The 26,436-nt window shown below is 36.4% G+C and overlaps 1 protein-coding gene across 1 annotated transcript in view; it reads right to left on the bottom strand.

The window, feature by feature from the left end:
- DPYD (dihydropyrimidine dehydrogenase) overlaps window positions 1-26,436 on the bottom strand; it is a gene marked incomplete at its 3' end in the record, with an annotated part of 286,251 nt that overhangs the window by 160,821 nt on the left and 98,994 nt on the right. Inside the window, exons 6-7 of the mRNA XM_029083522.1 lie at window positions 22,936-23,017; window positions 19,571-19,658 (exon numbers count right to left, since the gene is read on the bottom strand). Of these exons, the coding sequence (XP_028939355.1) occupies window positions 19,571-19,658; window positions 22,936-23,017 (170 nt within the window). The remainder of the gene's footprint in view (window positions 1-19,570; window positions 19,659-22,935; window positions 23,018-26,436) is intronic.

The following is a 26,436-nucleotide window of genomic DNA, read 5'->3' on the forward strand; positions in this document are numbered from 1 at the left end:
CACTCATAATGCAGTCCACGCACTGCAAGTTAAAGTGGTTTGTTGACACTGTCTATTGAGGTAAACCTCAAGTCAAGACCAAGTTTGCTTGCTATATGGAAGGCAAGCTCCCCCTCAAGCAAACCTTGTTCATACATCAGTCATTCAGACAGGACACAGAGAGCAGCATGCGTAGTCACTCCAGACACTGCATCAGAGCTGTGTAGACACAGCCATAAATGCCAATGGAATTACTTACATCATGTAAAGTGAAGTCTGTGCATAAGCTTTTGTGAGAACAAGGCCTAATACTGTTTTTAACATAAAAACATTTTACACAACTCCTCCTACACTTCTTAAAACTGCATCCCTAATTATGGAGTGTGGAGATCTACTATAAGTGATTAATGTTGTTTTGTATGTTGTTATGGAAACAAACCAAGTAGGAGTCTCTGCTTTGTGCAGAGAACTTTGAGTCAGATTTTACAGTAAATAACTAGGCTTTCCAGTGTATAAGCAACAATACCATATGGCCATTAATCTCCACCCAAAGACTATGTCCTCACTTGCCACTACTTGTTAAAATTAAGGTCTTCACAGGAATAGAGTAAAAATCAATGGACCTGCTCCATTCTGTCACTGGTCAGTGAGCAACAAAATGCGGTCATGTCAATTAGGGACAGTTTATAAGCATCAACATTTCTCAAGCTCAATCAAAACATTCATAAGAAAGCAATGTTTAAATCAAACATGAGTTCACAAATTTTGCAGCTCTCAGGACAGAACACCTGCCCTGGGGATGCTACAGCCACACAGAGGAATTTTTGGAATGTAAATTCCCATCAAATTAATGACATACCTAAGTTAAAAGATATTCACTTCTAAAGTATTATTTTGGTATTGAACATGTATGATGTGGGTACCTTCCAAACAAAAAGGAGATCAGTGTTGCCTAAGGAACTTACTATTCAATAAACAGAGCTTGACAAAAACATGAGTGAGATGAAGGGTGAAAGCCACATGAAGAAAGAAAACATCAAAGGGGTATAGTTTAGTAATAAAACAAAACGTTAATTTTGCTTCTCTGGGAGTTAAATGACCTGGATAGACCAAATCATGATTCCTGTCCTAATCATTTTTTGGTTTTGCGTATACAGAGTTAAACTTCAGCACTGTGTATCTGAATACAGCCCTGTGTTGTGGCTGCCTCCACAATGGGGCTATCCCTTGCCTTTAGGTCTCCTCTGAAGACTATTGTAATTCCACAGAGACCTGCTTTGCCATCATTACTGGCATTACTGATTACTTTAGCTCTTACATTATATACTCCTGAGCAGGTTCTCAAGCAAATAAAAAAGTTCTCCTCAGTGTCAACCCAAAAAGGGGAAGATGCATCCATCTCCTGATGAACTGTGGTACCAAACAATTTGCTTGTAAATGTAGTTGCCACCAGTTCATACATCAGTGGAAGTCCAGGACTTTCCTGCCTTGCCCACTCCTTTGTCCTTTCTTGGAGTCACACCAGAAACACTCCTGGATTTGCCCAAAGTGATCATTACTAGCACAAACATAAAATAATCAATACAAGTTGCCGTTTCCTGGCTGCTGAGCAGTATCAGACAGAGACATGGCCTCAACTGGCCTCAGAGACATGCACCTTGATCAAGTCAAAACCTGTCCTGCCATTAAGGCCCATCAAGAAACCCCAGCAATAAAGGCTCCCTCATTTGGATCCAATGCATGTTCTCAAACATACCACGCATCTGCCTTTTGATATTGCACTGGTTCCTTGTCAAAAAGCCAGCTTGCTCCATCCCCACAGGGCATGACAACTTCCCTTACATGCCCAGGAGCTGCAGGAGAGAAATGGAAAACTGCCCCAGTCCTGCTTCATCATCTCCTTAGGCTGGCTCTTGATTCTAGCACTGATCCCATTTCTTCTTGCTCATATTTTTGCTCTGAGGGAGTGTAGTGTCACCCTGGTTAGGGTGACAAACTTGCACCTGTTTCTGACCAACAGACATTTCTGCCTAGGAAAACACTAATAATGAGCCTTTTTTTGACACTGGATATTTATGTTGCTCCTAGCGCCCTTTGCTACATCCCTGGGTGATTTCTAACCAGGCCTTAATGTGATCCCATTAGTGAACCCGCAGCTTTGGGGACATCTAATATACACCATGTCTGAGTGTGTACAGCTATGGATATAACCCCTCTGCTGCCTCCTCCTAACTCTTATTATTGCTAATTCAGACATCAGGTTGGGATCCGGCTGAAGGACAGGGCTTGAATATCCTTCCTGGTGCACGGAACAACAGTTTGTCTGTCACCTGAATAAGCAGTGCAAAGTGTCTTTACAACGAAGCATTCAAGAGGACTAGGCAAAATCAAGAGTTATCTTTTGTTCAGGCTTGTTTGCCCAAACAATGTTTTAAAAACTTTGGGCCAAGTTTTTCTTTTTATATCAGACGGGAAAGCAATGCCATTTAGATAGCATGAAAGGTGAATCGTAGGACTTGTAAAATTACAGGGGCAGGTAATAAGAATATTACAAGGTGTTTTATAGGTGATATAATTGCAATTATTTTTGATAATAAAAATCCATTGAAATTAGGATTTGAATTACACAGAAATGTAGCCAAAGGGCTGTGCTTCTAAAATCTCAGCTGAGTACTTGATTCTCATCTAAAAGTGAAACCAGGATTGAATAACCAGCAGCCAATGCTACTCCTCTACAGTAAGAATAACTAATACAGAGGGACTGAAATGAAAAGAACTAGCAATGCTTTTCCCCCCCAGCATATCAAGCAGGTTTTCATATGGAAGCAGTGGTCATCAATCACTACCTCATTACCAACCTGTCATCTGGGTTTAGGCTAAATGTATTCTGGCTTGCTGCCATACTAAATGTTCAATGAAACATCCTTAAGGCTCTCTACAAGTTCAGCTGAAGTCGCACATGCTATACATCAAAGAGGAACATTAGTGTTATCATAGCTTAATAAATAGTGCCATTCTGGCAATGTAATGCTATGTTCTAGAGCTATCTTCCATTCCCAGTATTATACTGCTTAAGTAAACAATCTTGCTGTCTTATGTGAAGTTTATTTAGTGATAAATGCACGTAAAGATAATTAGTCATATTGTTATAGATACACTTCCATCCCAGCTGAAGAACATGAGCAAAAATAGCATAGGATTTTAAAAGCACACAATGACATAATGAACTTTATCTTGAAGCACTGGTTCGTAATTCTTGAATATTGTAGTTTATTATCCAGGTTTGGCTGTGTTGGAAGACAATGATGACAGTTGAAGAGCCCCAAGTCAATATATTTTCAAAATAACATTGGCATGAATATGGGACTTTTGCATACCTTTGGGATTCAATACAGCCACTAAGATGACTGCAAAATATATTTCAACAGCTGTGAATACTACTTGCTCTGGGAATAACTCCTGCCTTAACTAAGGATACTCGTAATCAGTCGTTCATTTTCATGCACACTTGGAGCACTAAGTCCTGAATCTAATTGCAAATTTTAAAATCCTAATAAAACATAAATCTAGATTCTAAAGTGGCAGAAGCATCAAGAGGCACCTTAAAGCAAAGCCTAATAATACATTTTTATATATGTGAATCAGTTCAGCCACTGAAAATTATTTTAAAATAATGAAAAATCATCTAGAAATTTAAGAATTTTTTTTTGTTCTTGTATAAAAGCTTTACTTTATAAACACTACAGTTGTCATGCAATTAGGCCATACTATTCCTTAACTAAAATATAAGAAATGGCTCCAATGTGTTCAGTCACAGATTTTCCAAATTATTTTAAGTATGTAGTAGGAAACCTGTCTTGACTAGTAAGATGGGCTTTTTCTATGCAAAACACATTGAATTTAAACCATGGATTCAAACCCTTACTTATATCAGACACTGTTCCCTCCCATTGTGTATTATCTAAATAAAACAGTAGCTGCACCAACCCTTCGCATAAGTACAACTGGTAAGAGAGCAAAATTACATGAGTCAGCATTCTTCCTTTACTAGTATCGATGTAAAGAAAAAGTTACATACCAAAGAGTGCTCTCCTCATGACACTAACTCAAGAGAAGTTAGGGCCACTTTTCAACAAATAAAGAATAAAAATTTCATGGTGTTTGGATGGTGTCCTTCTTGAGAAGGGATGGCAGAAGATGCTGTTTTCGTAACATGAGTTCTGCTTGGCAATAACAATGTTGAATGCAGAGTCCTTCAGGTTCACTGAGGCATACGCACATGAGGAAAGGCAATTCAAATTTTAACTGAAGTTCTGACAAACTGAAAAGAGAGGCTGCTCAATGATTCTTTGGTCTGAATAAAGCTTATGATGTATATTGCTTGCTTAATTGGTTCTCCCTTTCCTGTTCTGTTGCCTCATCTTCTAAGCCACTCATCTAGAAGTCAGTCCTGGAACAAATTTGGTTGTCTGTGGAGTCTTAGCAACACAGACTGGATTTCCAGATACACATCTGGAGAATGAACTTGTCCTTTCAACTTTGAGTCATCTCACTTTTTGCTTGCCTATTCCACAATCTAAGTTCTCTTATGCCTTTAAGGCAAGGTCTCTGCTACAAAATAGCGATGCTTGAATAGCTGCATTTAGCGCTTAGAAAAGGTGACATGTCAAGAAGCCATAGTAGTTGCACAGGTCTGGCACTCCTGAGAACTTTAAGGGTGTATTTTGTGTGGTTCCTGCTCAGGAAATAAGGTTTTCCTTTTACTCTTTCTATTTCTGCATATATACAAAGGTCCAGGCACCAAACTTGCTGTTAATAGTGCGTAATAACATAGCTTAAAAAGCATTTAAGTCAAACATTAAATGCAAAACACACAGCTTCCATCAACTGCTTTAGTAATAACTTCAGTGGAAACAAGATCAGAAATTATATTCTTAAAAGTTATACGTTGATAGGCTGTATTTTCTTTTTTTATATATAAAGATACTAAAGAAAAAGGTATATAAAAAAAATACATGTTGCATGTGAAAATCTCACCAGATCTTGGACAAAACCAAGACTGTTCTTATAGGACCACAGCACTAAACAATTCTGTCCTTAACCCTATCCTTAATTCAGTGGTATTTTAGAGGTCTTCACAACACTGTTAGCCAATTTAATTCAGAAGCTGAAAATAGTCACTAAACAACAACAATGAAAAAGAGCATTAAAAGATAGGTGTACTAACATTTTCTTATGTATTTGGTGCACAACAAGGAAAGGGGAAAAACTGTGCTTGGCTCTCTACATACATATTTTTAGAAAAGAAGCCTGCAAACAGACTTGCAGCAGGTCTGTCCTCTTCCATGCCTGATAGCTTATAGACTTAGCTGCCTGACCAAGGAATTTGGATCCAGTGCAGGAATTATCAGATTTACAATGCTTCTGACAGCTTCTGCTTCTAAATTTTCAGTTTGGTTGCTAGACTAAATTATTGCAACATCCATATAGCATTACTATAAACTCTGATTATCTACTTCTAAAGGTTTGTTTGGCCTGGTTTTTGTTGTTTTTTGTTTGGGGTTTGTTTGGGGTTTTTTTGCCCCCATCTTCTTATAAATATAAATGGGCCAGGATCCTGTGAGAGCTCAAAGGACTTAGTGTCCAGCTGTTCTTCCATATGTTCTCTAGGCCAACACCTGCTGCAGAGATACTACCAAGAACTCATGGTTGGCAAGCTGCTCTACTGCTCTAATTCCACTCAGCTTGTAAGTTGAAAGGTCACTTCTTTAATGTAGACAGTTTGTGGCTTCCACATTAAAGAGAGGGAGTTGATATCACTGCTGGAGCTCTATTTTATGAAATCAAGTGACAGTAAACCAGATGCCCTCCACTTTCATAATTGCTTTAACTGTCTAGTACATCTTAGAAAAACAACTTCTAGGGTCTGATAAGAGGATGAGCCAACCTCTCAATGAACAAGAGAACCTTCTAAGTTAAAACTATGACATTACTCAAGGATCCTAAAGAACTGGCTGAAGGTATGGTCTGAGGACAAGATTCATTTCCTCTTCCTTTTATTTCAGAGATACTATGAAAAGAGAATTGCAAATAAAGAGGCTTTTTTCTACTCTCTAACTCCCACTATAGAGAAGCCCATAAGATCAAAACAAGATGAAGAACAGAGCAGAAAATGCTGTATGTGAAGAAAGCAAATGCTATGAACAGAATCTAACAGGATCTTAAACAAAACTTTTGATAAACGACCCTAAGTAACTACATACAATGTGACTACTATGCTGTAGCCCTTCAGTACTAAGTTACACAGATAAATCAGAGTGTGGAAATAGGTTCAAGGGACATAGCAGTACATCAACCAATTTTACTAAAAATTGGCACATCTTATTAAAAACTACCAGGTTATACTTTCTTTACATGACAGCTTTTTTCTAGCTGGAGTTTACATACACTTAAGTAATCAGTGCTGAATCTCAAGAGGAAATATATTTTAGATGCCTACTGACTTAGAACAGAAAAGTAAGGAAGTGGATAAGGTATACACAAATAATATGTGTAGATTATGGAACAGCATAGATCAGAATTTCCAAATATTCCCCATTGCAGAGAAGTGCTCCACAGTCACTGACCTGGCATAAGATGAGAGAATGGGAAAGCAGGCTGTATCTTTCCACTCTCCCACCTGACCTATTTCCCAAACTAGAGAAAAGGCAGTTTTCTCCAACATGGGAGTCAGCACACTCCAACTTGTCTGAAAAACACTGTAGTTTCATGGAGGTGAGTCTGTATCATAGTTAGCTCCACATAACCCAAACACCATGGCAGCTCGGAATACAACCAAGGGACTTGACACAGGATCAACACACACAGACACTTACCACAGAAAGAATAAGGTCATTTGATAGACCAAGGGAAGCCTAGAAGACAACCCAGGAACTACAAGACTAGCCTAAAAGTGCGCAGAAGTAAAACTTCATGTTCAAACATGCAGCTTACGTAGGGAGAAGACAATTAGACCTTTGCTCATAAAAACACATTTACAGCAAATTTAACAAACTTTAATGACATTACAAATGATTTTTTTCCTGATTTCAATGTTAAAATTGCATCAGTACATTTTTTCACTTTTATTATATTTCTAAGAGAGAATCCTTTCTGTTCATAGGTACAGTTTTAACAGCTGTATATGATGGCAAATGCAATCATTTAAGGGACATTCTAGCATATTAAGTTTAACCCTCATTTCTGTCTCAATGCTAGATGCAAGAATTCCAACTAGGCTGATTTTACGAACTAAAATGATTTGTATTCAGAGCAACATTTAAAATCCCCATGACAGAGTGTACTTGAACAAAAATACCTTGCTTGTGACATATCCTTTACAACTAATGTGTTTTCATTTTTCACATGTTGCATCTCATTTATTTTATTCAAGCACCCATAGTTAAATCTACATGATACGGTAAGCTTCCAATATCTTTGAAATAATAAATCATTTCTTACATATGTTTTCACCCACTGCAAGGCTGCTACTCATTAATCAAACATTATCAGTATCTATCACTGCCCAGTGCTAAACAGGAAAGGCATCTCATTTTGAGTTTTGACTTTTATTCACTAGTTAGTCCCCGACCCTTATACTACCACATGCTTATTAGAAATATGGAAACCCCTACTGCATGGCAGATCTTACCACAAGAAGCTTTAGGAGTGTTATACAAGCAGAGTCGTATTGTTCTTTAGAACTGAAGGAAACAAAGTCAAGCTGCTCTTCAAATAGGCAACACAAATGCAATCATGTTGTCTTCAAAGCTCTTTTTCAACATGTAAGTAAAATGTAACTATGTACGCAAACATATTTCTGGTCTAGATCTTTCCATGTCTGAAATGCTGAAATAAGATATATATTAGGCACTATACAAGATATGTTTCATTTTTGATAAATTGATAAAATTTCATTTCAGAAAACAGTATGTAGGATATAATACATCTTTAACAGCATAATACTACAGAGGAAAATTTAAAGAAAATAGTACAATGTGAATAAGAAGTTATCTGATAAAAAAATTCAGCTTCCTTGTGATAACTGAGAAATTACTGGTTTCATGCCAATAATGCAAAAATAAAATTTGCATTATTTATTTAATTTGCCATTTTGGTTGTTACACATCTTTTTCAAAATACTGGAACAGAAATCAAACTTGGGTAAGCAGCACAAATTGCAAGTGGTCAAGAATGAAGATTTCTGAAGCTCAAAGGAACAGTCTGAATGCTTGCCAGGAAGAACACAGTCTAGCTTCTCCACAGCACTTCTACAGTACCGAGCACTTTTGTAGCCCTTTTAGTGCTAAGTCTCACTATTCCCATATGACAGTACAGAAGAATGAGGGTCAGCCAGAAGGCCAACAGCCAGAGCCCAAGTCTCACTTTCTGCAGAGTATCACACCACACTACTTCCTGCCAGTGATCTACTGTGGTGCATAATTTATATTTTTGTTACTAACCAAGTGAAAAATTAAAGGCAATAAACGCGGCTTCCAGTTAAAAACAACTACCATCTCCTGCCACAGCTGCAATTCACTCAACTCTCCTTTAACTAAACATTTTGTTTGCATATTCTACAGCTTTCTGAATGAACACTGAATCCCACACTTGTATCTATGATTATTCACTCTGCAAGGCTGATTAAACACATTCCATTCTTGCAAGCATGGCAGGTCTACAGAAGTGACTGAGCTACAATGCGTGTTTTCTGTGCTTCAATACAATAAAGGGCACACGCAGCACATGCACAGGCCCCTATTTGCATTTGAAAAATAAGGACCCAACTTGCCAATGTAGTGGGTGTATTAAGACTCTTGTGCCCCTATGATTTTAAAAGTGCTAATATTTCAAAACTTCCTTTACTTAGTTTTATTGGATTGTAACAATTATGGGTGATTTCTTTAGATTCTGTCTACTGGGGGAAGGAAATCAGGTTTCTTAATACAAATTAACTCCAAGCTTTATTATCAAGCAGTTACTACAGCAACAAAACAGGCAGGAACTTTATCCCAGTGATTAGTACAGATACCACAACCCAGTGCCTTACACTTCCTGCACAGAATGGTCACTGTGCCAGTCTCTCCCAACTCTGCAAATTTCTTTCTGCTAAGAACAGGCAAGAACTCAAACTCTGAGTGTAAGCAGACAAACCAGCAATTTAAAATCCCACAATCTGGGACAACTTCAGGATCTGTAGTAGTCTTTAACTCAAGCTAACCACACTAACCCCTGGAGTGGCATGCCACGCTCAGAGCTCCTGTGCTGAAGCTGCAGAGGAGGCTGCAGGAACTGGGCTCAGCTATGGCCTTGAGCTCCCGCAAGGAACAACTCTGCCAGCCCGCTGGGGCCTTCCCAAGCTTTGCACGGAGCACGTGGGGATAAGCCACCTCACCCGGGGAAGGATCAGATAATTAAAACTGCCTAAACTCTATTGAGAACAGGCACCACAACACTTCATGTTTTGGACTTTCCCTTTTCCTTAGCCACTTTGCTGAGTGTTTCTTCTACAGCACAGCTGTAGAATATCAAACTCGGGAGCCACAAGCAACATAAAAATTTAAACGGTTGCTATTTGATCACCCAAATGTCTAAAATCTTCTTGGGAGCATTTTGTTTGGTTTGGTTTTGTTTGTTTGTTTTTTTTGAAGCAACCCTTATCTAACTCTCTAAAGGTTAAGAAATCTGACAGATAAAAATTTAGCCATCATTTTTCATATACAAAAGATTTGTATTGGGCTATAACACCAGCATCAAGACTGTGTTTCCCAGCAAATAGAAAAGCAATCACATCTAAGTCACCTGTATAATGAAATAATGAATTGTGATATTTTTAATGTCTATCTACTAAACAATTTACTAATTATAAAATTAGAATACTTGTTTCTTTTAGAAGATATGTTTCATTCTCATTTTAAAAATCCAATGTACTAGACAAAAAGCTATAAATATTGTACTACTGAGAAATGGTCTTTGATAATGGTTAATGATGTCATCACAATTTAAATAACAACCAGGTACTGAAATTTCACTATCTACTAAACTGTTAGAATCTATTTAAAAATACACATCACACTCAAACAACCATCTATTATCATTAGTCACAAAACAACAATGAATTATTTCTAACAACAAAAAAAATCCTAAGAAATCTGCAGTGAGTTATACCATTTTCGATTACATCAATAAAACAATAACAAACAAAATCTTGACAATTCTTAGAAATGTAGTAATACACCACAAGTTTCTACATGGTAAGTGACTAGTAATTTCAACACAATTGCAGTGTTAACATTAAAGATGAATTCACTGAAATCTATTGATCTTTAAATTCTCATTATTCTTTTTTTTTCTTCCTATTAAACGAATCACCAAAGATCATTAGAAGGAATGTTAAATCATCATACTGGCTATTCAATGCATTTTCACTTTTGCTAATGTTTGATGTTCAGCTTACTACGTTTTTAGCACAAATAAATGAACAATAGCCAAAGGATTTCCTGTGAAAGAAAACACTGTCAAAGACAATGTTTGGAAAATATTTTCCTTTGTCAGATAAACATGTAATTTGTATTAGCATTATCTGAACACTCTGAATACTTAGTGTGCTTATTTCTGTCCTCTAATTTTGTAAACATTGTTTAATAAAGACAATTTAGAGTAAATTTAACACTAATACACTGAAAGCAGTAACAGTACAAACAGTGAATCTTAATTACTGTATATACCCCACACCTTGTGACATCACCAGAAAATGCCAAATTTTTAATACAGTTTGATACTATAAAATGTGCACAGAAAACGATCTATGTGACTTTACACACAAGGAATGTCAAATTCGATCTCAAGCCTATGGGACACACCAGTACACTACACAAACTCAGTGAAATATTTGCATACCTGTTAACCTTTCTTTTAAGAGACTTGACATGATATATACTACAACATCTATATGTTCTACCCTAACTATATACACAGTCTCAGTAAACATTAACGTAGGTATTTACACAGTGTCTTTTAATTTCACAGTAAAAGCAACCACATGACTGGCATCTCTGGAAAGTATAGATTAGAATAGTAAAGAACAATTTTCAAGTATCATGACCACAACAAGTGGTTCAAAAGCCTGGATAATCTCTATCCACTCAACGTTCAAGACACAGCAGCAAAAATATTTACATAGCATAGTTAGAGATTATTTCCTATAGTGAACATGTAAAATTTTCTTTTCAGATATTTGTTGCCTTTAAAAACTACCATTCTGTTAAAACTAAAGAGATCTAGAAGGCAGTGGATTTGCCTTCCCATGATGGTAGAAGCTACTGTATTGGGTAAGGAACAAATACTATTGGAACAGGAAAGCTTTTCAGTTAATGCATTGAGGCTGAAGGAAGGACTGAATGATTCCCTTAGGCACAGACCACAGGCAAAGAAGGCTACAGGTCTCAGAAGGCCCTCAGACTGTGAATCCCACTCAGACAAACAGAATCATTAATGAATGTGCCCCAAGTTATATGAAGGACCAAAACTGGCCTCAAGCATGCCCAGGTGTCAGGATTTTCTCCTGAAATGAGGCAACTGCCCTTTGTTACACCAAACTGTTCCTAGATCAACAAAGGCCTGACTACCAAGCAATGATCAAAAGGGCAGCAGATGACTGAAAAGCAAAAGCCAACCATGGGGTCAGACAGAAGCCTTGAACCATGCCCAGTGGTGGCTTCCTTGGGACCACTCGCCTGAAGCAGATAAGTGGCAGAGCAAGACATTTTCCTAAAGCTATCTCTAAAAGTCCTTAAACAAGTACTACAAATCCACCACCTAAATCCAGGTTTTGTCTTAACAAGTCAATTCAATTCAACAAGCAGATATACGCCTTGTTGAGTGGGCAAGTTAAATGAATATGAATTCAGAAACATATTTATGAGACATAAACGTGTCGAGAAAGACTGCTTAAAAGTTTATTCATTAACACAAAAAAGTGCTTGCCATCTTCTCACCAGTAATTGGCACTAAACAAGTGAGATTTTGATACACTTCCTGCTTCTGTACAATCTTTATAAATACAAAAATTAAATGCAACAAGCCTAGGTTTTTAAACAGCCTTTTATTCCTTGCAAGCAAGATGAAGGAAAGTATGGAATTTTTAAAGCTATTGTTTTTATTTTGTCAGTCCTCCTATAGTGTTAGGTATAACAACATTTCAAAATGTGTCTGATTGCACTAAATATATAATTGGACCACATGCACTCTTCTTACAAGGAAATAGAGCTCAACTAAACAGATATGCACCAACTTACCAGCTGTATTTTAGATGTGTGTTAATTCTGTGTCTGAATATTAACGTGGAATTAAAAAGATAGTAGCAGAATTAATACTTGCACATCTAAAAGATAAAAGTAACTGACTTGTAGAGTGAATTTCAGAAATGACAGGTAAGCAAGCAAAGATCTTTTCTTTAGGTGTAAAGCACTGAAGGGTGTAACATCAGAATATGAAAATGCAATATCTAACATCACCATTTCATTCAGTATTTTCATTCTTTATGCACTTCTTAAACACCAAAATGCTGAAAAATAAATGCTTGAATAAACTCCTGAAAAGTCCAAAATAATTAATTAATCTGCTAAGATATTTTTAAAAAAATAACTACTCTTAATATGAATCAAATTTATTTTGCCACTATATTTAGATGACCATTTCTTCAAGGAAACTCTCCAGCATCTTGGAATGAGACAGGAGAGTGTTTTGTAAAACCCGTAGTAGAGATTGTTATGATAAGTAGGTTTTTAGTAGGAAAGATAAGTAAATAAGGGCATGAAAATCTGTGTAATTTGCAAGTGAATAACTTAACAATGCCCAAGGGCAGATTATTAGTATTTTTTTTAAGTGTCCTAAGACTATTAATAATAAATAAGCTGTTTTGTGCATCTGAGCCCTAAATGCTTTCAACTGTCTGCTTCTTCCAATGTGTATTAGGAATATTCCACCAAAATCCAGAGCAACAGTGAGGACTACAGAACTGGAAGAACAGCTTACTACAAATGCCAATAGTAGAAAAAGATGCCTCAAGCACAAAAAGTCTTGGTTGTATATATGTTGCTGGACACCAGGAAAAATGGTACACTGGGAATAACAGCAAGTTCAAACATCTGTTATAAGCATGTAAGAACAGGTTCTTTCAGAGTTCTTTTTCTAATATAAATATATTTGTTTTGGTTTTTAATAACAAAACATTTGTAGATTAAGGAGTAGCTGAAGATGAGAATAACATGAATATTGAGGACTAATGACTTTTGTATTAGAACCAATTTATGGTGTAATTTTTTAATTATACCCTTCAGATGATACATGAAAAAAAAAATTGATGTGTGGTGATTTAGAAGGGTGCATTCATTCTCCAAATTGTGAGCCATGAGCTAAGGCTCTCAGTAGACTATAAAGAAGTCCGATACTTGGCTGCACAGACCTGTGTAGACCTTCTTCCTTAGGACTTCATTTCATGCAGTTGCAATTCAATGTGCAGTTTTGACCCTATTCTATACTAAATTACAAATGCATCTATCACTGGCCTTCTCATGAATCTTTTACTAAAACAAAACAAAAATGAAAAAAATTTAATTTTAATTTAATTTTAAAATTAACCAGGTTACTGTAAGGCAATTGTGAAAGATTTCAATTTGGCTTTGTCTGAATCCTGCCACTGCTCTGCATCACTGTTGCTCTTCAGACTGTTCAAAGTACTTCCTCTGACTTCATGGCTCATCTTGATCTTGATGATCTCATTATTTCTAATACCAAAGTCTCGCAGCTTTTCACAGCTAAACAGATTTGAATATTTTGTTTTGTCAAAATAAAATGTAATTCCAACTGTTTTCCCTGGATCTGTAGCCTGCATTATCTTTTACTGCATAAGGATATTGATGCTTGAAAGGCCATTGTTGTCACCGTTTAAAATCCTGGGTGAAAAGCACTATCCTTGCAAGATTCTGAGACAGTGACAACCCTTGTCTAGAAGTATCAATAAAACCAACCCAGAAACTAAACTAGGCACACATTATTTGAGTACCTAGCTGATAATATTTCCAACAAAATCATTCTTTCCTGCACCTCCTTCCACCATACTATTTTTCTCCCCTGCTTGTTATGTTTTATCTAGTCTTTAGGCTTCGGCTTCCTTGCAGCAAAAAATGTATCATCTATGAATTGTCAAAATACTTAAGAAAATATAAAATAATCCAAACCACCAAAAAACCTCCAAAAATAGAGCTGAAGACCCTAAGAGCCAAAGGCTGTGCAATGTTCATGCTACAGTTCCATCTTTTACCAAGATGCACTCTAATTTACATGACTTGCTACATTACCACCAAGCCAAACAGGTCTTCGCAGAGAGGCCTTGTGATAGAGAGGCCTAAAACCATAATTTTAGGGAACTTCTTAAATGCCAAGAAACAGAAAACAATTCTGAAAAACAAATAACCAACAGATAAATCCTGGGTATGTTTTCAAATGACTCTGCCTCTAAACTATTCCTTTTGGAGGTGATAAGTGAAATAGCAAGTCAAGAGAAAAAAAAAAAAATTCAGAAATACAAGGTAAAACAAAACCAAAGAACCAAACAAATAAAAGTCTGTTCACAACCTGAAATGAGAACTATTTTGAATATGATATATTTCCTCCACAAATATCTGTGCTGGCTATGGGCCTGCAGGCCCCATATGCAGATTTCATGTCCTCCAAATTTAGTTTATGAATCAGGAGTACGATGCACAATTTTTTGCTATAGCACAAGCAAAATGAACATCTGTTCACTTTTTGCCACGTAGGTTTATATCTGTGTGGGTGGGTGTGAACAGAGCTCTTGATGTGTAATATTCTTCCCATCTGCACACCAGGTGGCACTGCATAGTTAATCAGAAGATAATAACAGGCATGAGGAGATTACTTACTTTTTGGGGAAGAGACAGTAAATCAATCTCATGGGATTTTTTTAAAAAACAAGGTACACCAGTGCTTGGTCTTTTAATTTCTTTTTTTTTTGCTGTGTAATTTCATTCCAATGAATGGAATCATCTGATTATATAATTGTTTGAATGCTATGTTAATTAACTATGAATGACTGCAATTATCACAAAGGTTCTTTCCACAAGGGAAAGAACCTTTTTTACCTTTTTTATGTACAGGTTTAACCCTTGCAAGCAGGATACATTATTTAGGATACACCCAAGCAACAATCTGCTTAGCTTTACTTTGTATGCTCATCTAACCTACCATTTTGCAGTATTTTACAGAACCTCTGAATACACTAATACAATAAAACTGAAGCAAGAAAGCTTCATTACTAGTAGCATTGGCCCTATAATGAGAAGTTAACTAGAAAGTTAGTACTGCAAGTTTAAGACTACAGACACCAAAATTAAGGAGTCTAAGCAATTTCTGGGAATGAGAGTTTAAGATTTTTTTTTAAGTATTTTACCAAATAACATGATCTTTGAAGATAAAAACGTATCTGATCTTTATACAAAAAGAATGTAAATGTTGCATAAAATCCCTATGTTATCATAGAATCATAGAATAGATTGGGTTGCAAAAGACCTCCAAGATCATCAAGTCCAACCCCTGATCCAACTCCAATTACTATATCATGGCACTAAGGGCCACGTCCAATCTCTTTTTAAAAACCTCCAGGGATGGTGAATCCACCACCTCTCTGGGCAGGCCGTTCCAGTGCCTGATTACCCTCTCTGTAAAGAATTTCTTCCTAACATCTAACCTAAACCTCCCCTGGCAGAGCTTGAGCCCATGCCCCCTTGTCCTATTGTTGGTTGCCTGGGAGAAGAGACCAACCCCCACCTGGCTATAACCTCCCTTCAGGTAGTTGATGAGAGTGATGAGGTCACCTCTAAGTCTTCTCTTCTCCAGACTAAACAACCTCAGCTCCCTCAGCCTCTCCTCATAGGACTTGTACTCAAGTCCCTTCACCAGCCTCATTGCTCTTCTCTGGACCCGCTCCAGCACCTTATGATACAACATTACAGAATAAGGATAGAGGTTTGTGTAAAAATCTGCATAAAATATGCTGATAGTGATAGCCTTTCCATATAATTGTTTGAATGTCACATGAAACCTGTCCTTAAATACTTTAAATATTTAGGTTATTAATTTTCATTAAATTAGTTGTATTAAAAAAAAATAGTTTTTATTTTCTCTTTCAGAAAGAATATACAAGGTTTTGTGGAGTCTTAAAAGACAACCACAGAATCCTGTTTTCCAAAGAATGTAGCTGAACTTCAAGAAGGATGAGTAATAAAAGCCTAGTATTTCTGTATTTGCTCTGATCGCCAAGTGAGACACATACACATAGACATCTTTTGTAAAAATCCTAAGTATACTACCCTGAAAATCAACCAAGAGGCACAGTAACACAAAGCATTCAGACTACTCTGTTCTCTGTAAGATACCCTTCGCTGCCTTACTTTGCTGTCTCTGAGGACCATGCGCTTTCTCCTCTAGCCCCTCACCCCATCATTGATTTCTCCTTTTGCTCTCAGCATGCCGATCGTCTATTGCCCTGCGTCTCTCTGGTGTTTACAGGAGGCAGCAACTGATGCAAGACTTTTTTTTTTTTAATAGCAAAATTTTCAAACTGATTTGTCAGCTCAGTCACAAATTCTTCACAAACATTTCTTATCAAAAAGCAGAGCTGATTCTAGGCAGAGTATGTTGAGTGTAATTATGAGATCTGTAAAGGATTTTTTTTTCTATGCATAGTTTTAGAGGTTAGTTTTAAAACTTTTAAAGTTCAATTGGAACATTTAATTCCTATGCCTTAATGCTTGTGAATAATAAACCCAAAAGACTTGTAACTGGAAGTAAAACGGAATTTCAAAACAAAAATTTTAAAGGCTAATTCTAGTCAGCATTTTTAATTGCCCATTGAAATAAGACTGAATAATTTTACAAATTGCATCAAACTAAATGACAATTAAAAGAGAACTAAAAATATTGCAGACACTCCCAGAATATATTTAACAGGTTGTTCCTCCCTTTGTTTGGCTGCTGCCTTTTAGTCCTGTTAAATTCTCACGTGTGCTATTGTCTATCATTACTTTTGATATAAGAAATACTGATTCATGGACTATCCTTTAATACTTGTGTTAGCTGTAATCTGAAATCAGGACTGCTGGATGAAAACAGAAGAGTGGTCTGAAAAAAAGAAGAGTGAAAGGGTGTGAGGAGTCCTCCCTCTGAGGAAGAAGGAGCGGCAGAAACATGTGATGAAGTGACTGCGATCCCCATTGCCCATCACCCTATGCCGCTGGTGGGGAGGAGGTGGAAATCTGGAGAAAATTTAAGCCTGGGAAGAAGGCAGAGGTGGGGCAAAAGTGTTTTAAGATTTGGGTTTATTTCTCATTATCTGACTCTGATTTGATTGGCAATAAATCAAATTAATTTTTCCCCAAGTCGGTCTGTTTTGCCCGTGCCAGTAATTGGTGAGTGATCTCTCTCTGTCCTTATCTCGACCCACAAGCCTTTCATCGTATTTTCTCTCCCCTGCCCAGCTAAGAGGGGGAGTGATAGAGCAGCTTTGGTGAACACCTGGTATCCAGCCAGGGTCAACCGACCACACAAGATACAGATCCATTCAGAAGCAAATTACAACAACCTTTGGGAAAAAAAAAAAAAATAAAATCTTCTATTTTATGTTAATAGTGTTCTTTAATTATTTTACTCCTATGATTCAGGGTAATGTTCAAATGTGACATTTCATTGAATATGTTTGTTCAGTAGGCAAAGAACATAAAAACTAATACAGTAGAGACTCATTATGGAAAAAATGCTGCCGTTGAGAGTTTATAAATGATCTCTTGCATTAATATAGCTAATCCTAGAAATCTGTAACCACTTGGTTTGTCCTCCATCTTTCACTACCAGTATGCAAGGCCACATTACTGTCCAGTGTCTTACACAGTACTGTAAAAGAGATGACAGGCAGACATGGGGGCACAGAAAGGGACCAACTTCATCACCAATGCAAGGTAGCTTCTAATAACAAAACTTTGTAGGAACATATAATGCTTCATTAACATTTATACCCCCTGTTTCCTAATATAATCAGTGAACACATGGTTTACTGGAGAATGATGCTTTAGATACCTTCTCTTGTTTATTAAAATTCTGTCTGTGTCCTTTTACCAAGCATCTGTATGGCAGTGTTGTCAACATTTATTTTAACCCAAAATATTTTATATTATGATAACTTTAACGTCAAAAAATAAAGTCACATACATAACACAAACATTCCAATCCTATGTGTAGTGCTCAGCAGTCATTTTTGCTAATCTTTAACCAAACAATGTTATTTTAAATTTTTGAGTCAGAAATGCAGAGGATCATACTGATATTCCAAAAATGACTGATAATTTTTTTCCTAAATGCTAGACTCTCAGAAAACAAATGTTTATTTATGAATGAATCCCTCACTGGTGAGATTTCACAAAGCAGTCTGAAAGACATAGATTAAAACAATAAAGATAAGTTGGACCATTGCTTGCATACAGTTACATCAAAATATGACACATCAGAATTCCTATACATGGAAGGTCTCTAACAATTTGAGGATTTAGGATTATATAAATCACAACGCTCTGTACTATAATCACATGACAGAATAGACCTGCAAAGCTTATTATACTGCATACCCAGATGGTAAACAGTTGTTGCTGTACTAAGAATTACATCTCTGTAATCAATAATAGGAAGGAGGAACAGTTGGACAACTTGTTTCCTATTATGTTCACTTAGGCAACGTCTAGATCAATAAAGAGCATTAAGCCTCATACCAACTGTAGGCGATGCCTGCTCAACACGCCTATCATATGGTAGCGATGGGTCCAGCTGTACTTCAAAATACTTGTAAATGGATAACAATTCTAATCTAACATTAAAAAGAAGCAATGATTCAAATAGCAGGCAGGTGCAGGACTTCTTTAGCATATGAAAGAAGACAGACCTATGATGCCAGTTTTAGTATAAGTCAAAGTCAGCTTATTTTGTTAACCTATCCCATAATGACATTTCACTACAGTCTATCTGAAGGCTGTTACATGTTTTATATGGAGGAAAGAAAAAAGCAATGAAGCATGGTATCACTGGCTTACATATAGACTCAGTAATCATGTGAGTATAGTAAGCTACTAGCAAAAATTGAAAACTGAACTTGTGTATTGCTCTAGGCCAGTATGGCAATTAATTATGAGTAACTTAATCCATTTTTTTAACTATTTAAACAAACAACAAATCAACCCATTCAGCTATATTCTCATCTTACTTAAAAATCTATCATATAAATGTGAAAATGTTAACAAATAACTGTCTTAAGACAGGTAGCTTTAGCTTCCTTTTTTTTAAATTTTCCTATATTCCATACATTCATAATGCATCAAATTGAAGCTGTCTCACATCATGCTGTTAACACAGATACAAGTCCCAGCGTATTCTTACACAGTCATCCAATTTCAAGATGACAAAACACAGGACACTGAGCTTCTCTTACCTATTCCAATAAAGACTGCTTCATAGCCATCTTCTCGCAAGGTACGGAGTGTCATTCCATCCACTGCAAGGCCTTTGCTAAAAATTATCTGAAATAATTAAAGATTATTTGCTTTTAATGTGATAATGTGAAAATAATTTCTATCTTGTCCTGCATACAGATATCTTGCAAGATCTTCTAGTGAACGAACAAAGCAATTTTTATTTTTTTTCCCCCCAAGTCAGGCTCAAAAGGCCAGGTAGGCCCTCAATTAAGCAAGTGCCTAAACTAAGTATGGGTAAAAGGAACCTTCAGATCACCCTCAGCTGGAGGCCACCACAGGCTAGCTTGCTTTCTGCTGTAAGCTAAAAGAGTTAAAGCAAGCTAAGCAAACAAATAAAGCCCATCGATGGAACATAAAACTGAAGAAAAGTTGAAAATGGCAGTTCTCTACTGTGAGTAAACCGCTGTATTCACTGCTGACTACAAAGGCTTGTATTCCCATGTGAGAATCAGAATTTAAGAAACATGATGTGGAAGCAAGAACCTCCTTTAGGGAATATGTGCTAAACAGATCACCCAGCACACCAACGAAGAAACAAGCACTTTAGATTATTGCAAAAACATTAGTGAAGATATGAGCCTCTTACAGAGAAATAAAGAAAATAGAAGACATGACACTATTCTGTATTAACAGGGATTCTGAACACCAAACCAAGCAATGCTTTCCTGCACAGTATCAGGCACTTGGTAGGCCTCCAACTGCACAGAATGCAATGCGAGTCCCAAAGGAAGGATGGTATTGCTTTCTGCTGCACACTCAAAGCTCACAGCTTAAATTTTGCACTGAGACCACTAGCTAGAACACCTTTATGCCAAAAACCCTCAGTGAAGCCAATGGGCTTTTTTGTGGATTCAGAAAACCTGCTCGCAAAAGATTGGGCCAGAGACGGCAGTAAGTCTGAAAAACATTCTGTGCAAATTACAGTGTCCTACTTGCTGGTGAGGAAGCGGACCGTTCTGCATGGCAAACTAAGGTTTTTAAAATTATGGAGAAGATCAGTTTTGACTTAAACTAGCAATTGTTAATTCTAATTTAGACAAGCAAAAATGCCCAGGGCACAGCGATTGCTGTTCATTTATTGAATAAGTCATAGTAATAAAAATGCACCTATAATCTATACTTGTTTCAGTTCAACTGCTATTCACCTCCAGAAGCAAAAGCTGAAAAATTTTTGTAATTTTCCACCAGCAATACTATTTTGAGCAGCCACTGCACAGGTTGAGCAACTAGAGTTGTCACAAGAGTGAGATGGAGAAGAGTGTTTGCTGCGTGTTCAGCAGACCAACTATAGCAGTCTCCTGTGCAGAGGTCATGCAATTGAAGATAAACACATCTTTTGCTCATGTCTCCTAACCCCAAGGCCTTGGAGCACTTAAAGTGCATGTGATTCCCCTTCTGATATTTTGTACTTCTTGACATGGGTATGTATTTTTATCTCCATACTTTAGACACTCTGAACTTGAATGTTTTCCCTCAGTTTTTATTACATCACTTGTGTATTCACTTTCCAAAATGCCACACTCTATTGTGTAAGCACTATACTTTGTGATCTTAACAGTTTAGTCTTCATGTCACCGTATATCTTGTTTGTTATTGAATCTGCCTGTATTACATTTAATATACTTTTCCTATTGGTGGAAAAAAAAAAAAAAAAAGGCAGCTGTAAAATACAGTGTACAATACTTAAAGTACTGACTTTTTTCATCATTGGAGATTTAGTATAAATTTTATCAGAGGTGCAAAAACTCTGTACAGTTGTAATCCTATCAAGAATACAAACTACATCCTCACTGGCAACAAAATATGTTCCATAAATTGTCATTACATTTTTTTATCCTATTGTGTACATATGTTATGAAAACCTAATGAAGGAATTTAAATGACAATACTATTTTATGTGGGGATTCATAATACTCCTAGGGTCCAGCTCTGTAATCCTTATTCAGCTGACTAATTCTTACTAATTTCATTAGAATTACTTGAATAAACAGCACTATTGAGCATTTACACAATATAGCACCTCCCACAACAGATCTGCATGCTTTCAGTAAACACCAGAAAGTATTTCCAGCTTATAGAGGTATAAAGCTAAGTTACTTAGTTAACCAGATTACCAAGGGGTCAATTGCAAACCAATAGCAGAGGTTGGAAGCAAATTTACATTGAGATTCTCTGCTGCACTTCAAAACCACAGAAGACTTGCAGGTCAAGATGGCATGGTGGCTTTATCAGACCATTCTGGAGACCTTGTCATAACAAGGAGCCCTGAGGAACTGAGTTTTTCAGAAAGTTCCCAGGAGCCTATGCCCAGCAATTTTGTCTAAAATTGTCTCAGTGCTCTGTTTTTAGCCTCCTCTCTAACTCAACTTGCATTCTGTCAGTCTTTTCAAGGGTTGCAAAGGGAACATTAGAGTAGAAAGAGACCTGTAGCATTTAAAGCCTTATTTTACATCTTACCAACATTTTTATAAAACCTGTGCAGGATAAGGTTCTCACTTGGGTCTTGTGACGACAGTCTACTGCTTTTACGATATAAACCAACATGAAAGATTCCAAGAAGAATTTCTTGCTTCACTGAACACTTTAGTATCATGTTAAAAATATATTATCCCTCCTGGTGCTAAAAAATTTGATCCAGTGATGCATTCTAAATTTGTAACTTCTATTAAAATGTGCAGCACTTGCAAATACTATCTAAATCTTCAGCTCAAGCCCAAAATTAACAATAAAATAATGTTCCCATTATCTATAAACAACACACATTTGTTTAACAGAATAATGCATAACTATTGCTTTCCAAGAAGTTGAATGACTGTTATTGTCTGTAATGGATGATCATGTTAACATTTTGTTTAATTTGATGCATTTTATTATAAAATTAAGTTGGATGCAAAACTGTATGATAAACCATTAAAAAAAAAACTCAAGGAGACAAAATGAAAGTAGTATCAAATATTAATGTTTTAAGTAGTGCCAAACTTGGATGAAAAAAATTCGATTAAAAAAATCAAATCATTCCAATAGCTACATTGAACCCCTAAAGCAATTTAGGAATTTGTTTCTTACAGACAATTAATCACATGCAGGCATGCCAGATGAGAACTATTGATTGCCCTTTTCCAAACTAGTGGCATTCAGACAGGAGACAGACAAATGCCCTGAGCAAGAGGAAGCATCTTCCAGCCTCTGTCTAGCATAGTTTTAATTGTTCTTTACTAATGTGCATGACATTTCACTGTTAATCTTGGCAGAGTTCTTGGGTTTTTTTGGTTTTGGTTTTTTTTTTTTGAGTTATATATAGGCAGGATATATTTTTCATTACCTTCACTCCAAGATCCTTCATAAGCTCAGCTTCAAAATTCACTACATCATACGGCAATCGGAACTGGGGGATTTCAGATGTACTAAAATAAATTAATAAAAACACTTGTAAAAATACTTCCAGCTATGAGGAAGAAAGGAATTTATTTTTTGTTAAAATTACAATACTTATAATACAGCTTAGTTAATTTTGATGTATATGAATGGAAATGTGCTGAAGCTTGACCGTTGGCTTTTTAAAATTGTTAGAGTGACAAAACAGCATTATTCATCCAACGCTATTCACCCAGGAAGGCAGTACCTTGAGGGCAATCCTGCCCACACTTGTGGGCTTCAGCTCCATTCCTTTTGTTCACCAGAATATGTAACATTAAACAAACTTAATATATCAATTTAAGAAAAGATCACATGGCCACTAAAAGCAATGTGATCTTCTAGCAATCATTCATTAAGCTACCTAATGAGAAAGAATCAAATTTCGTATATATTTTTTAAGTGCTGTGTATGCTATTTTGATCAATAATATTTAGAACTGTACCCTCCTCCATTTCTATTTCATAATTTTTTATGATCTTTCAGGATGGACAAAGTCAGTAATTTTCTATCAGCTCTTGGTTTCAAGTCTGCTTTTTGACTTAACATTATTAGCTGGCATTTTCTCTTCCTGGGGAAGTTTAGGAATGATATCTTCAAGTTCCCAGAATCACACATCTCCTGTATGGGAAAACTGCAGTGCGAGCATAGAATCTCAGTTTATATCTACTGGTACAGATCTTTATCTCCAATGAAATGACATTTACTTATGCCAGTTCAAAATCTCTACCAATAAACACATTACAGGTAAACACAGTGAAATTGTGTTTTAGATACTTTTGTTCAATGAAGATAAAAAAACCTGACTATGCAGAAAAGTGAAAATCTCTCCCCAGATATTTCTAAGCTTCAAACAGTCTAATCTGTTTTCTAATTAATGGATCTATAATTTCTGTAACAAAGCACTGGCACAAGAGATTCACTGTGGCTTTACTTTACATATTGTTAACATCCACACAATCTTTAACATCTTTAACTTTGACAAGTCAGAAGGTTGGTTTTTGTTGGTGGTTTGTTTTTTTTTTTAAAGTTCCATCAACTTTAATTTTATTGATAAGAAATGGGTGGTCCTCCTTATAATTCCTAATATTGCCCCTTTTTCACCTTTCCTGACCATTGTGCAATGAAAAGTGTTCTAAATATCAGATACAATGAATGTGTCATGACAATACAATTTTCATAGGTCATGCTAAGTAAAAACATGTCTGAGGCAGAAACTAATGTATCAATATGATTCTGCAACAGAGATTCAATAAAGAAATCTAATAAAAAAAGAAAAGTTCTGTTTTCCAAGCCACCTATATATTTGTTGAAAGTCTGTCATTTCCATGACTCTCAAAAGAACCTAGAACAGCACTGGCTGCATTATGTCACTGTCAGAAGTTGTAATTGATTTTTTGCTCTTATTAAACATTTATTTACAGTTTTTTTCTTGGGTATATACTGGGAGTATACCTACTTATATATACACATAAATGTACATATATGTTCATATACAAGTACCCACAGTTCTGTGGGGACACATGCATGCACATTTACCATGAAAATAAGAAGTTTATGAAAGTCAAGTGGTACATCAATAATTCTGATACAATTTCTGTGAGCAGCAGAAGACAGTCTCTGACTGCAATGCAGAGACAGAGGAGGAGAAGGAAACTGGGCAGAGGTACAGGAGTGATGCAGTGGATGGGAACAGTGTCCCACAAATTCACTTCTTCCCCAAATCTGATCTAAGTTAGATGTGCTTGGACAGATGCTTGGTGCTTCTTGGTGATCCCAAATTAATTTTGTTCAATGGACACCCCTTTGGCCTAGTGAGAGAAACATTTTGGTATGTTGTAAACCAGTGGCATAGCTACGAGCATGAGCAGTGAAGCTTGTTCACAGTCTCTAAGCAAAAGAGTGACCTGCTCATGCCTACTCTACTACTAAGCATAAATTTTACACAACTGGTAAAATGTAGGAAAACCTGTTCGTGAATGTGAAAAATTCAGATATGTTCAGACAACCACAGACTTATGCTACATTTCAGTATCACACCACAGGAATCGCAATCACTAGACACCTCTCTATTGTTGCAATATTATTAAAGTTAGCTATGATGTAACATGTATGCAAAGGAACATTGCAGTCAAAAACAGTTAAGAGAAGGCAGAGCGAACTAAAAAAGGCACAAGCACTGCCCTTCCAAACAGGTGATTCCAAATACAAAATTAATTTAGTCTTGTTAGCCATTTGCAATAGTTTATGAAGCCTTGAAAACACACCCATCAATAACCTAAACTTGTTAAAAATGTACTGCAAAGACTTACAAATGCAATAATGGATGATTGCTGCCACAGGCCAGCCTCTCTTATGTTCCAGGATTCAAATAAGGACAAAAATATTTGATGCCCTTAAACCAGATGTGAAACTTTCTACAATGAATGGAAGTAAAATTTGACCTTGATTTCTATGTGTCCTTTAAGACTCAAAAGAAAGACATTTTAAAATGCACTGCTTGACCATTAAGAATGCCAACAGAACAGGCAAAACATAGTGCAAGGCTTTTTGCAGCATAACAAACAGACTAAGCTTTATTTTTAATTCAGCTTAGAACATAAAGAACAGATGCACCTTAAGATCACATTGCTTCAAATATGTAAGCACACAGTAAGCAACTGCAGCATTTTACTGTAGGCAACTGCAGGAAGTACTGTGCTGTATTTTTGAGTCCAATGTGAGTCTAACCTGTCACCAAGTAAAGCTTCATTACTAGAAACACCTCATTATTTCTTACCACTTCACAGCAACAAAACTGATTTTACATCTGATTTATGAAAACATGTGTTACTTCACAGGTGAATAGGTATATCATACACTATATTTGCAATCCTTTACGGCAACCAGTTCTAGTAGAACAGATCCACAGTTAAATGCCTATGTATTAACATCTTGATAATTAGGCAGAATACTTCTGAACCTCACTGGGAAAAATGAAAGTAACCAGTTCAACTTCTCCAGCATTGATTCTCTATCTTCCAGAGCACTGAATAAGTATTTGACATTATGACATTATGGATCAAATTCCTTAATGGTGTCAACTATATTGATTTCAGTGATGCTGCAGTGAGAAATGCAAGCATGTCACCCTTATTTCTCTCTCTGTTTCTTTTCACTTTTTTATTTTGTAAAGACTTTAGTGTCAGTACATCTTCAACATGTAAAATTTCTTCTTGATTTTGAATGCATTGGTATCCACTAGTGAGTCCCTGAAATATTTCATCTTATACTTAGGGATTCCAACAAACCCCTAAGATATTATTTCAGCCATTGTTACAGTGGTAAAAATACACCTTCTAGTGTAGAGGACACGACACCATGCAAATATCAGCCAAATGTTTACCACACAGGGAAACTGCAAAGGTAT

Source organism: Antrostomus carolinensis, unplaced genomic scaffold (assembly GCF_000700745.2).
Source record: "Antrostomus carolinensis isolate BGI_N321 unplaced genomic scaffold, ASM70074v2 scaffold2832, whole genome shotgun sequence".
Taxonomy (NCBI): domain Eukaryota; kingdom Metazoa; phylum Chordata; class Aves; order Caprimulgiformes; family Caprimulgidae; genus Antrostomus; species Antrostomus carolinensis.